The sequence below is a fragment of the Pyxicephalus adspersus genome, chromosome 2, assembly GCF_032062135.1.
Source record: "Pyxicephalus adspersus chromosome 2, UCB_Pads_2.0, whole genome shotgun sequence".
NCBI classification, from domain to species: Eukaryota; Metazoa; Chordata; class Amphibia; order Anura; family Pyxicephalidae; genus Pyxicephalus; species Pyxicephalus adspersus.
In genome coordinates this window covers 134,955,896-134,970,571 of record NC_092859.1, presented here as the reverse complement: position 1 = coordinate 134,970,571, position 14,676 = coordinate 134,955,896, and the positions used below count along the sequence as shown (strand labels likewise).

The 14,676-nt window shown below is 36.6% G+C and overlaps 1 protein-coding gene across 14 annotated transcripts in view; it reads left to right on the top strand.

Annotated features, from left to right (window-relative positions):
- The window catches only part of PPIP5K1 (diphosphoinositol pentakisphosphate kinase 1), a 106,319-nt gene extending 96,201 nt beyond the window's left edge, over positions 1-10,118 (top strand). For all 14 annotated transcript variants that reach the window (XM_072402486.1, XM_072402488.1, XM_072402485.1 and 11 more), the window contains one exon: positions 146-10,118. In XM_072402486.1, the coding sequence (XP_072258587.1) occupies positions 146-621 (476 nt within the window). In that variant the 3' untranslated portion in view covers positions 622-10,118. The remainder of the gene's footprint in view (positions 1-145) is intronic.
- Positions 10,119-14,676: the final 4,558 nt, after the last annotated feature.

Genomic DNA, 14,676 nt, shown 5'->3' with positions numbered 1-14,676 from the left:
ATGTAGTATGTTATTTTGTAACCAGGCAGATTTAAAGAAATAAATAACCAAGACTTGTTGACCACAATAGCCCTAACCCAGTCTATATGTGTTATTTATTTGTGTCCATTCTATAATAACAAAGCTTTTGTCTTGCATTTTGTAGACAGCAGTGGACCTTCCAGCACTGTGTCTAGTGCAGGTCCTTCATCTCCAACCAATATAGATCTCTCATCACGTTTCAACTTTAGCGATAAGAATTTATTAACTGAGGAGCAGAGGAAAAAGCTGAACCTTGATGACAACCTTCAGCCAAATCAAACACCAGGCGAGGAGACTTCCAGCAGTCAAGGAGCATGTCAGGATTCATCTCCAGTGGAAGAACCATTGGGTGTTGACTCCAGCTACCTAGCACAGCATCCTCTGTGTGATGTGGCACCAACATCCCAACCGAACATAGAAGGAGAGGAGAACATTGGCATAGAAGCACCAGGAAACCCTTCCTTGCCATATTCAAATTCTGGAAGTGAAACTGCTGGTACAGAGGGCATGGACCTTGAAAATCTGATACATCAGCGGTCAACACTGGATGAACAAATGCTAAGAGAATTATCTTTACATGGACAGGAAACCTCCTTGTAGACCATAGAGAAAATAAAAAGCTAAGCATATGTGGATAGATCTACTAACCACTGCCAGAATAATCACTGTTTTCCAAGAGATGACTGCCTGGGTATTTACACTGTAGTATTTACAGATTCTACCAACATTTCAGTTTTATTCTACCAACATTTTAAAACCTTCTCTTCTTTATCTGCATCAAAGGCTACTGAACATGTATATTCTTTTTTTGACTTACCGTCCTCTAGAAAAACATAAGATGCTGGACTCAAATATCAGTGAATTACTGAAGTTTGTATTGTACAAGTAATGAAATATTGGTGGTCAGTACATATGTGCAACCACTCTACAATGAGCCTTTGAGAATTATGAATCCGTCCTGCTGAGTTAATGTTACATATTTAAGATTAACAGAGTAGTTGTAAAAAAAAAAAGAAAAAAATGACCTTACTCACATAACTTTCCCATGGGGAATTTTGCTGGTCCGACATATCTGAAAGGAAAGATTCTCATATGCCATGTCATCCACTGAACAGTTTTGCATTTTTCAAACTTTATACCAGCAACTACTGAAGATCCTGTCGTAGAACATTTTCTATCTCATAATAAAATGTAATGCGCTTGTCTTGGCATGCAAATTTCAGTGATGCCAAGGCCAAAAGAATATGTGCATCTGGATCCTGGTTCAATGCATAGCCTTATAGTAAATTAAGAGGATCTTTCAACTACAGACTTATTTTAATGTATTGTTGGTGTTTTTAAATACACTAACATTTTTGAATACTTAATGCTTGTTTTTTTTTGACCCACCAGCACTAAAGAACTAGGATTTATGAGTAACTTGTTTAATGACATCAGTGGATGTAGGTGCACATTTTTCAAATGACTGATTGTTGATCCTTGTGGATACTTTACGTTTTTGTCATTTTGCATCAATGGTATTGTAAACCTGCATAATTAGTACAGTATGGATCTATTTTCAATTCCAACATGAGCATGATGGTGCGTTATTGTGGGTGGTGAGTTCCTCAACTGTTTGGTGCCACCTGGACCTCTTTATACTACTGTGGGGGTATTAGTCACCACTGTTTTTTTAAGCTTTTTTCCTTTACAGGTCACACTGCTTAATTGACCAATAACCCTCCTGTTTTCTGTGCCTACATCATGCTACTTTATGTGCACAAGTGAGTTTGCAGGAAAACAAGAGCTTAGGTCATTCTAACCAATGGATCTAGTGCTATTCGTTATCTTGTTTACATGCTCTGCACTACATAGACTGAAAAACTGTCCATAAAGTAAACACAGCCCAGCAACTAAAGATCCACTTGACATTTTCTAAGTTGGTGTCTGTCTTGCTAATGTTTGGTAATTTTGTGTCCCTGCTGCTGACATTTTATAACTGCGTACCATTACAAATATACTGTTAAACTAATCAACATAAGACAGATTACTGACATTATGCTAAATGTATTCACTGACCTCTCACGTCATAGTCCATATTTAATTTCTGGTTGCTAGGAGAACCAGACCTGCAAGACTGTTTCTTTTGCAAAACATTGTGTTCTCTTGGAAAGAAAGGGTTTTATTCATTTGCACTTGTTATGGTACAGATTGTGCCAGAAAGCTGGTAAAAATATACATGAAAGAAGGTATATACTGTATAACCTTGGGTATAATTATTTTATTCTGTCTAGAAGACTGTATGTAGAATATACTACCACGAGTGTCCTTTGTTTGGACACTGCAAAATATAAATTAAGCAGTAAAGAGAACTTGAGGCTTTATTTTTTTGTGTACAAATTAGACTTAACAGGGTGTATTTTAGTCCTGTAGGATACTTGAAGATTTTTGATGCAGTAAAGATATATGCTTGAGTGTGATTTGCTGAAAAGACAAAAGTGTAGGTGCCAAAAGAGGAAAGGTAGTATATATAGAGCTTGGATACATGGTCTTTCTCACTGGGGCAGTATATACAGATAAAAGACTACGGCCTGTCCAGTTTTGTTCGCAGCTTTTGTGACTAAATCTCCACTTTCCACTTGTTTAGTAGGTTGGAGGTTTGTTTGCAGAGAAATTAAAAAGGGATATTGAGGAAATCATGGAATTTATAGTTTTTCTTATATTTATATCTATATATTTATACTATCACAAAAAAATTATCCTGTCAAAACAAAATTAGGGGATCAGGCTTAGATCAACACATTAAAAGATTTGCTTTATTACAATGTTTACAGAATACTTGCAAATGTCACATTTATAGAAATCATTTGAAAATCCTTATGTTTAATCGAAGCTTTGGGTAGAATCTGTCGGTACAAAAATGTGGCAACTGCTACTTCTGACTTGTTTTTGAAGGTGCAAAGTCCAGGCTGACAACCCAATTCTTGCTTCTGCCACTGAGCTGGAAAAAGAATTCACCTTTCCTAATTCCGGAGCAGGTCGCAGGCTTCTTTCTTCTTTTCTTGGAGAGATCTTCAGCCATCTTGATTGGTCTGGATGACATAACTCCTGCGCAAACACACAGGAGTTCATTCATTCCTGGCATGCACAAGGGAAGACAGGATAGTCAGGTATCCCTGGAAAGAAATGCTGAGCTGCACCTGCAATTTGACAGATAGGCTGCAGTCTGGCATGTAGGAGCAGTTATTGCAGAAGGGACATTGCCTGTCCCTTTCTGCAATAAACACCTGCCTGGTGATTGACTTTGACTTTAAACCCATCACCCAAAAACTTCTTTCGCTGCTCTCTAGGTAAGCAGCATTAGAGCTACTGACTTTTTTAGACACTCCAAAGAGCTAACCGAATACTGGAAATGAATGATTTTTCCTGCTGTGGTGTCAGTTCCATGTGTTCCAAATTTTTGCCTTGGTGTGAATGCAACCTTAATCAGGGCTTCTGGTTTAGAATTTTCTAAAATAAGATTTTGTATACAAAGGTGCATTTTTCACATATTTTAATTGCTTACTTTTCATGGTAATTTCATTTTTATGCTGTTATTTAAAGATAATTAGGTGACAAGTGTAAAACGTGAAAAACACATGATATAAAATATTTATCAAACCAGAAGCCCTAAAATTGAGAAGATGGGAGTGTTAGGGTTACTGATGCAAAAGTATTACTGCTTTGGATGTGTAAAAGGAAAATGATATATTTTAAATAATCTATTAAACATGTAACAGAATTCTATATTGTATACAAATATATATCTATGTAGAACAAGCAGCTGTCTAATTTAAATATTTATCAAAATGTTTGGACCATGTACCACTGTGCTGAAGACAGGATATTCATGTCTGCTATTGTTCTCTTGCTATCTTCCTCTTTACATCAGTGATCAGTGGGTGGTTTATAGTTAAACCCCTAATTGTAACTGAGATTCAAACACATGCAGGATGTGTTGTTTTTGTAGTTCATTGTATATTTTGTGGGCGTAGTGTGGAGTTGTATGTCACTTTGTATTATATTACTGTTTCTAAATGTTGTTTCACTAGTATATGGACAACTACATATTTTATACTTCTCTGTATCATGTTGGAGACTATTTATTTTTAACAACTTTTATGAAAACCAGGGGAAGTAGAAAAAGTTTAACTACTTGTTAACATGATATATCACATATGCATATTTTTTCATCTTTAGCGTAGCCTAATACTGGCAAATTCATATTATTCAAATGATTTTCAAAAAGCATAGGAGGAACGGCTTAGGCCCACTATCAATAATTGTTTTTGCAAAGAACCTTTCACAATCCTTTCCAGCTACAAAAAACTGAACAAGCGATGTTACATACAGCGCCGTTCTGCTTTATGAAGGGGGGAGGGGGGAATGACGGAGCAGCACTCCGTTGCACTCACGCCCCTTCACTTGTATAGGTTGACAATCAAAAATCAGGCCATGGATAATTCATTTACTTCAGTTTCCCGACATGAATTTCAGATCGCATATTCAATACAGGGACTGCAGTTTACTTTTTGACCACTAATGTTTTGGCGCTATTCTGCAGAAACAGCTGTTAGGTTTTGCTTGCTAAATACATTTTGAGATGTCCCTGCTGCCTGCTCCCTGGAACTGTGCCAGATGTCCGTGGTGCTGTAAGAGGAAGGCTGGCCTGTGTGGAGGTAAGTATAAAAAAAATTTAAAGATTTTCTAAAATCTGGAACTCCTCCGGTCCCGAGGTTGCCAGATTTTTGATAGTCAACCTGTATTATGATCATTCGTGGATCCACGCTGTACATACGCCAAATTCTCATCTGATACTAGCCCTGAGGCAATTATTGGACAAGAATCATCTGACGTGTGTACGTAACCTTACTCTAGTGCTCAGTAGATGCAGAGATGGCTGAGGATATATTACAATTTTAACATCTGTAAAAGATGTTATTGGTCCTGCAAATCTCACCCCTGTATATTTTACATTTAAGTGTTCCCAGACTACAGACCAGTGTTTATCACTCTTGAAATAGGAAATTCAGATCTTAGGGAACCCCTGACAATAATAACAGTATCAGCAGCTCATAGTACATTTGCATGGTTATCAGTAGAAAAATGCTTCCTACATTGCAAGTCGGTAGAAGGCATGTCTCACCCTTACAGATAGCCAAAAAAGATTGGTGTCAGTGATAACTGACCTGGGAGGCAGAAATTGCTTATTGCTCAAGGAACCTCTTACAACTTCTCAAGCAACTCTAGTTGAGAAACCATTAAACCATTTTGATATTCTTTACAAAGAATAAATAAATTATACCAAGCATTCTCCCAATATTGTTATTTATTCTCAAAGATCCTAATAGATCGCAACAAAGACTCTGAACATTTCAGGAGTTTTTAACAGCTCTGAAACATCTGCTGGTAGTTTATATTAAAGGGCTGAAGGGATGTGAAGAAACCCAGTGCCTGTGTTTCGATCTTTGAAAATCAATTTCTTCACAGTGTTAATAGATACACAGGTGGGGGTTAATTATAAAGGTTAGTTATTAAATTACTTTATTATGAATACTTTAAAGACAAACCCCCCAAAAAACTAAGCATAGTAAATTAAATAAATTTAAACAAAGTGAACAAATAGTACATTTTAAAACTAGCTTCCCTTCTGGCTTATCTTTTCTTTTTTGGAGAGCTATAAGCTCAAGTAAAATCTTCAGCGTCCAACAGGGCAACAACTACCTCTATCTCTGGAATTTATTGAATACTTTAGTTTTCTCTAATAGTGACTCTTCTTGTCCATTTTTTTATCATGTTTTGTTTAAATTCGCCAGATTTGTGACAACATTACTACAGATATTGCACTGAAAATAATTTTGTATACAGCAGTGGTGACATCTACTACCAGGTCTGTAAATGAAAATTGTGTTACATGTTTGTGTATTACATGTCTTTCTCTAAATTCACTTTCTGCTTATAGGATACTTCTAAAATATATATATATATTGATTTTTGAGGAACATAATATATCGCTAAACAGCCTTGTTTTTTCCGAAATTAAAGCTGGAGCAATTTTTATAAATTGTATGTATACAAAGCATACTTGCACATTACGGACTTACCCACTAGTTTGGCTTTCTCCAAACCTAACAGGTCTAAATTCACCTAAGCATTGTGTCCACTGTCACCTTCTTTTCTTGGATGTACTCTCTTCTGCCATGTGGCAGCCACAGATGATATAACTCCTCTGCATGTGCTCTGGAGTTAAATGGTTCAAAGCCTACCAATGTTTTTTGCCTATAAAGACCCTGCAAGTACATAAAACTACCTGTTGATCTCATAAAAATTATCTATTTCCCCTAATCCCTGTTGAGGGTGGACAATACACAGCATTTCGACTTTGGCTAATGGCATAGTGAAGATCTCTGTAACATAAAGACCAATAGTTCTGTATTTCAAGATAAAAACTAGGAAGGTACATGTTCTTTTTGAGATAACACAGGAATTGTGCATAGGAAACAGGGCAGGTCTTAATTCCTGACAATATCAACAGTGCAATACCCCACACTACTTTGGAGAAGGAAGGCCATGCATTGGCAAAAAAAAACGGTAAATATGAAATGCGGTATATTCCTATTTTGCTTGAATGATGCCTCAAAGTCTTGGTCATATTATGTATTAAAGCAAGCATTTTTGGTGAGCTGTGTTTTTCTTTTAGCTAACCCATACAACTCTGGGAATTCTTTGTCATTTGTTTTTGTGTCAATTTTGTTTTAAATATGTAAAAAATAATTAAGTTAATAGGTTAACAGATGTAAAACATTAGTTTAACATACGCACTGGAAAAAACTCAAAGTGTTCTAAAAACATTATAGTTTTCCCTTTACTGTGGTGCAGTAAGTGATCTCAAAAACCTGGCTGTGCTTTGAAAATCTCAAGGGTGGCTGGATAAAATGGCAAATACTTTGGCAGGAGTTCAACTTTAAGCCTTTTTTGGTTAGAAGACCTGTGTGTAAATATTAGATAAACTGAACATTTCATCTAGTTCTAAAGTTCTAAAGAAAACCCAAAATGGAACCTATTCAGGTAAATATTTTAGTCCATTCCAACCAGTCAGTAGTCTTGTTTATCTGAAGGTAATCTATTTATCTGGAATTTTAATTCCCCGTTCCTATACCCACCCCACTACCCTAAACTGTAGCAAAACCCCTGCAGTGCTTATCTTTGTTGGATAAACTGCCTTTCTAGGATTGCCCACCCCCAGACAGGGCTTATTCACGAAACTCTATAAAAGCAAAATATGTCTTGTTGCATATTACAACCATTGAGAAAAATCATACTCCTTCACTTCTTCAGAAATGACCTAAAGTTTTGTAAAATAGTTGAAACTGCCTAAAGCTAAACTTTAGCAAAAATAGATTTAACTATTTGCAGTAGTTCCCCATTCTCACTGCAAACAGTAATAACTTGTTTTGTCTAGGGCAGCTTTCTCAGCTTGTTTAACATAAGAGAACCCTTGAAATAAATTTCAGGTCTTCAGGAAACCCCTATTATAATTATTATATCCACAACCCACAGCATGGCGGTCAGTCAGAAAATTGTCCCCCCTATAGATTGTCTATGGTAAATGACCCAAGGGGCACAAATTGCTCAAGTAACCCCTAGCTTACCCTACTTCCAGCACCCACAGCTGTTGGTGATTTCTTTTGATTTTGCTAAACTGTTTCTGCACTGCCATACCAGAAGTCCTGCTGCCCCACCTTCTCAAAAAGCATCATCCCCTTTACAAAATAAACTTTTACCTGTTCGGAGAGAGAGGGACTTTTGCAAGAGAAAGAAATATTTTTGTCGATAGTTCAGCTTTAAAATAATTATCACCCACTACTCCTTTATTCTATAGTCCATAGAGAAGACCCTTTGCTTTATGATTTTTAAAATAATTATGCAAATGATTGGTATCCGCGCTAAATAAATATAAATGGACATATGTATTGATACCTTTATATATTGTAACCCACTCTTTGAACCAATAAACACAAGCATTTTCTGTAGCTTTGAAAAGGACCTCTTTCCTTCCTTACCAACAATATGCCCTATGTTTTTGAGTAAATTGTTCTAGCTAGTTTCACAGTAGGAATAGAGTTCTTTTTTTCTGCTGTAAAAATACATCAATCAGCCACATTAAAACTGACAGGTAAAGTAAAAAATTTTGTTGATTATTACAATGACACCCTTAAGGGGTGGGATATAATGAGTATCATATCAGCAGGTTTCAAAAGGCAATGTGTTTGAAGCTGAAAAAATGAGCATATTTTGGGATATTTGCCATTCTCATACATACCCATAGAACAGCCAGAGTTACCTTTGCCACGTCTACTGCTAAAAACACCATTATTAGACAGAAGACCATCAGAAATTAACTATAGAACGATGGTAGAGGGTGGCCTAATCAATTTAAATGTCTTTTAGACCAAGTAGATTGCAATCTTTTGCTAACATCTAGGGTTCCGATACCCACGCATTGCTTTCAGAGGTCTCATGTCAAAGTCAGAGCTGTCAGTGTATATAGGTACTTTAACCGCCTTGGCGGTATTCCCAAGTGTTGCTCAGGGTAAATTTTACATACCAAAAGCGATAACCCTGAGCCACACTCGGGGTAGGAAGAAACAAATCCTACCTGCACCCCTCGACCCAGCTCTGATTCCTGGCTGGCTTCTGCATCACATCTCCGGTGTGAATCGATATGATGCGTGAAGCGTTGGTACGCCGGGAAGGCATGGCCTGGCGAGAAATTTAAAAGCAGAATACGTTGTAATCTGCTTGTAAAACATTGATCGCTGTCATAAAGTTTAAAAAATAAATCCAAATAATAAATCCAAAAGATTATTCTATTATTGTACCCTTGTTTGGACAAATTAAAAAAAAAAAAAGTTTATTTTATTTATAATTTTTTATAAAATTATTATGTCATAATTTATGATTTGTGTTTCAAACTTTATCATTCCCAGGAGTTATTCCTAAGAATTACAGGCCTAAAACATTAAACAACAAATTTCCACGCAAAACAGAGTACCACTTTTGACAAATACGGACATAATTAGAGCGCCAGGGGGGTTAACTTGCCATACTAACTACTTTTTCACATTGATTCAGACAGGCAGATGGTTCAAAATTAAGGCGAAGCCATAAAGGAAAAGCAGCATCTGTTTTATAAATTATAAATAAATAAAAAATTATGGATGGTACTTATTTGTCAACATATTTTGCATTAAATTGTGATTCTTTGGTAACAGGTGAAGTAGTACCAATATTTTAAATGAAAAAAAAAGAACACCAGCCCTCCCTTGAAAAACAAGCTATCCATAGCAATACTGGTATTTCTATCTTGACAGGTTTTCTTTAAAGGTGCGAACATAGAGTTTTCCTTTTTTGAACCCAGACTCCTTAAAAATCGCTAGCTTACTTGCTGTCATTCTGATCCAATGCCTTCGGTGCCTTGAGTCACTGACCTGGAACAAATATGCCAATCAAGAGTTTGGACATGACTCTGAATTTCCTATATGGATGCTAGCTCCAGGCCAGTGTCTGAGAAAGTACTGAAGAACATGGCCGCCAACAACTAGTATTCTTAAATGGATAGCAAAGACAATCCTCCTATTTCCTCAGCACAGGTTTCCATTAGGCTATAGTCAACTTGAAGTAGATTGTTTAACTGCTACTACACCTTTGTTTTACTTCTTATTATTGTGTTATTGTTGCATGTCATTTCTAGCCCAAGGAGGTAACCTGTATCATGTTTAAGCCATATGTGATACATACATACGTGTATGAAGAAAGTTTATAGAAGTATACCAATATGTTTTAAAATGTGTGGAGTCAAAAGCTTTATGGTTTTCATAGTCTTAAAATAGTTGAAGACCAAATGTCTTTGTACTAAATGTCGTCCTGTCCTGCATTTGAAAATCTCACCACAAATGGTACAGTATTTCTTGCAAAACAAAACATACAGGTTTTTTGTAATCATAAAAACATTCAAAAATGGCTTGTTAGTTTGCAGCACTTGTGTAAAAGCAATAAAGTTGTGTTTGAAAGAAAAAGTTTCTCAAGTCATATATTAATATATTGGCTGCTTTAAACTTAAGCACATGGGTATTCTGTATTCATCAGTTCATTAAATGATATGATTGTGTTCCAAATAATAGCAATGTGTTTAAAAAAGTTAAAAAAGCTTAAAATTGATATAATAGCTTTTATTTCCATACACACAAATCCATGGGGAACACTGTACATTCTATTCCAATCAAACCATAAAGAAAATTTTATTAAATTTTTGTTATTCTTTTACATAAAGTGAAGAAAAGGGAATATTAGGAGGTAAATTCCAACCTTTATTTTAGGAAGAAAGGCAGCAAATGTTGATCATGATGTTCATGCTAGTGCAATTCTCGCACATTGTTCAGAACAGCATACTTTGTTTTAAAAGTTAATTGGAGGGGAGAAACATATAAAGAAGTGCAGAAAGTATAGGTTGATCAGCTAAAACAATCTCAAATGCTTTAAAATGGCAACCAAAAAATAAAAGATGTGGAAGAAAATGGAAAACTTTCATTCCAATGGATAGCCAAAATGGCAAAGACTCGGCGAGTGATCAGCTCCCCGGAAGATCAAGGAAGGTGTAAAGTTACCTATGAGTACTGTTACAATTAGAAGATGCTGATGTGAAGCCCCAACAAAGCCCTAGCAAGAATCCCCAACATAATCCCAATATATAAAAGAGACATGCTGAAGAGGTTACAGTTTGCCAAATATTACATTGACTGAAATGATGCAACATTTTGTGCACTGATGAAGGCAAAATTGCTCTTTTTGGGTCTAGGGACTGAAGACAGTTTGTGAGACAACCCCCAAACACTAAATTCAAGCCACAGTATACTGTGAAGCATGTTGGCACAAGCATCATGATATGAAGATATTTCTCATACTACGGTGTTGGGCCTATTTATCGCATACAGGGATCATGGATCAGTTTGAATTCATCAAAATACTTGAAGAGGTCATATTGCCTTATGTCCAAGAAGAAAAGCCATTGAAATGGGTGTTTCAACAAGTAAACAGCCGCAAACACACTAGTAAATCAGCTAAATCTTGGTTCCACGCCAATAAGATTGACATTATGAAGTGGTCAGCCAAATTCCCAGACTTTAAACCAATGGAAAACTTGTAGGGTGACAAAAAATGCTGTTCCTGAGGCAAAATCAAAGTTGCAAAAGATTTGTGCACATGCAACAAAGATTTTCAGCAGTTTTCAATTCAGTTTATACAGTGAATGTTTGAGATTGTAAAAAAGAATTCAGACAATACTCTCTTTTTTGCTTTGGAGGAAAAACAGCATCGCAGCAACCTCACTTATCCTTTGTCGAAATCTGAATAGTAGTTGACTAGGGATGCCTGAGAGCAACAAACGGAACAGTTTGTGACATTTTTGGATGTCTGAAAGGGGCCAAAAACTTCCATTAAATACAGTGTGGTATGCTTTGCCAGTATTCAGTCAGACCCACACATAATAACACACGTTTCACATAATAATTTACCAAAATATCCAAATAAAATCACTAGGTAGTGTATTTATAAATGCTTTCACTCAAGATTATTTTTTTTTTTCATTTCAAGTACACAGAAACTTAAATATATGTTTAGATGATGATGAAGTAAAAGCAGATTCACGCATTTTCTTCCAGTGTGAAAAATGTGCGCATTTTAAGTAAATGCTGAGTACATCATGAGTGGAAACATAGATAGACCTCTAGGAGGTGTTTGGAAAACCCATTATACAATACCAAGGGGTGCTTGATATATACTGGAATTCTGTGAAACATACATAATACTTATACTGGTAATGTCGGTGTATCCCGTTTTTCTATTTATAGACATTCTGCAGAGGATGAATGCGAAAGCAGGGTGCTCTCACATAATTTCCTGCCATGCTGGTTAGAAAGTGCTTGTCAAACTTTGCTGTGATATATTTGACTGTATGAACTGTGGATATTTTAGTGGAATGTGCTTCTGGATATTATAATGCGCATACAAAATCATGTGCAACCCCTATTTAATGAATATGTTGGCATAATATAAATACTGTTTATTATTATTATTATTATTATTATTATTAATAATATTAATAATCCTGAACTGCTATATTCACTTTGAGCTTCCAATGCTGTTTTTTCTGATTTTACTTTAAACATCTGAACTCGGTACACAAGCTTCATTAATATAAACCTTACTACTGGTTTTTACATGGACTTTTATTTTCCCCACTGCTCCTCCAAATTCATGAAAGCTCAATATCTCTATTGGTTGCATTGAATCATATCCCTTGTTTTCATACAGCCGGTCCTAATACCTCCCTTCTTAACTGCTTTTCTGCCTGTTTCTACACCAACCTGCCATCTTTGCTTTTCTTGACCTTTTTAACAAAGGGGAACCCTTGAAAAAAGTTTCAGGTATACTTAATTTTACTACTTACTTGTGAAGGAGGCACAAATTGCTCAATGTTCAAGGAACCCTTGGCAACTACTGAATGAACCCTGGTTGAAAAATACTTCTCTTTTCTGTTGCACTATTTTTTTCTACCCCCCACAGCCTATTACCACACTCATTTTCTAACTTTTTTCCCATTCACCCAGCTCACATATTCTTAACCCTTCTATCTTGGGGTCTATGGACGATCTGTCTGCAACCAGATAACCTCCACAAACTTCTCTAATCTAAATCTCTGACTTTTTCTGGCCCCCACTAAAACGTGTCTTTCACCCTCAGCTGCTGCAATCTCCCAAAGACCTGCACTTCACACACCCAAACCTGTCAACAATCCAGGTTTGTGTTCAGGGTCTTATTCTGTCCCTAAATTGAGTTCTTCCCATATATAGTCTGCCTTTTGCCAGTTGGCATGCACACATCCTTTTCCATGACTTGCCCACTCTCATCCTTGGTGACTAACGTTGCAATGAATGACCCTAGCATTTATTCCTCAGCCAAATTGCCCACTATTACCAGCTTTTTTAGGTTAACACAAAACTTATACAGCCCAACAGCATTACCTCGTTCAAATTTCCAACCTTACCTTTCCCACATCTTGCCCTTCTTTTCAAACTCTCATACCAGGGTAATGACAGAGACATCTCTGTAACCTTAACCACACCTTTTTCTGAAAATATTTTTATGTCACTAAATCCCACTCTTTTTTTAACCCCCCTGGCGTTCTAATTCTGTCCGTTTTTTTTAAGCAAAAAGCATTACATTGTTTTGCATGGAAATGTATTTTTACATTGTAGGCCTATAATTCTTAGGCATAACTCACCGAAATATGTCCAATATTTAATAAATTTAATAATAAACTTTAAATAAAAAAATTAAAAATCTGTTTATACAAGGGTGGATAAAAATACAGAAACCTGTAATATACCTGTACAATAGCATTTATAAAACATATAATAAAAATATATATATATATATATGTAAATTACATTATTATCCCGCGGCGCTTCCCGCCCGCACTGACATCACCGGGAACTCCCAGAGGAACGCCACTGCATTACCCAGCTGAAGATTGGAGGAAGAAGATGCCGCCCGAGGATGAGAGCAGGACGCCGGGGGATGTGATGGGACAAGGTAAGTGTGTGTTTTTTATTGTTTTTAGCTACCCCAAGTGTGGCTCAGGGTCACTGCTTTTTTATGTTTTTTCCCCCGAGCCACACTCGGGAATACTGCTAGGGGGGTTAAAATCACATCTCTAGGGCAAGATGCCAGTTAGTATAACCACATTCTATCTTTGGTTCTGGACAAAGTTGTTTCTGCCACCTTCCATTCTCAACATCCTGTTAACCCCTGACCATGGCACAACAATCACACTAAACATCTACACAAGACTGCTCGTGCAGCAGAACGCAGGCAGAGAAAATCTGGCTTCAGTAACAACTTTTCATTTTCACGATTTCAAAGTCAAGCAACACTTTTACACTGCACTCTGCTACCAAGCAAAATTACTTCTCTACTGTAATATCCTCACACCATTGCTGCCTCTCTTTAACAATAACCTCCCTCCAAAACATTACATTTTCTTCCAATATGATTACTTTCTCCAATCCCCAAGACAAAACCACCCAAGATAAAACCATCAAAATCAGAAGTTATAGCTAAACTTGCCATACCACTCCAATCCCATTCACCCCTTCTACCTATAAATGAGGTTTCCTTTTTTTCTCCTATTTCCATCCACCCCTCCACTCCACCCAATCCCTTCTGATCTACTCCATGCAATAGACTGATCTGTTTCGCCTCTCCCTTCCTCCCTGTGGCCTTCAAACATACAATTGTTCTCCCATTTCAGAAGCAGCCCTCACTAATTTTTCCATCCAATCTTCCTTCTGTTTTATGCCTCAAAACTTCTCAAATGCCTTTGTTTACAAAACATGCTAATTTCCTAAAACACCAATTCCTACTGCTTTTTTACCTGCCCATTCCACTGAAACAACTTTTTCAAAGGGGGCCAAACTTTCCTTATCCTAGACCTTCCCTCTGCATTTGACACTGTCGATTATCATTCTTTTGTCAAATTAGCGGATTTGTTGATTATCCTCTAATACTCCAGATCCT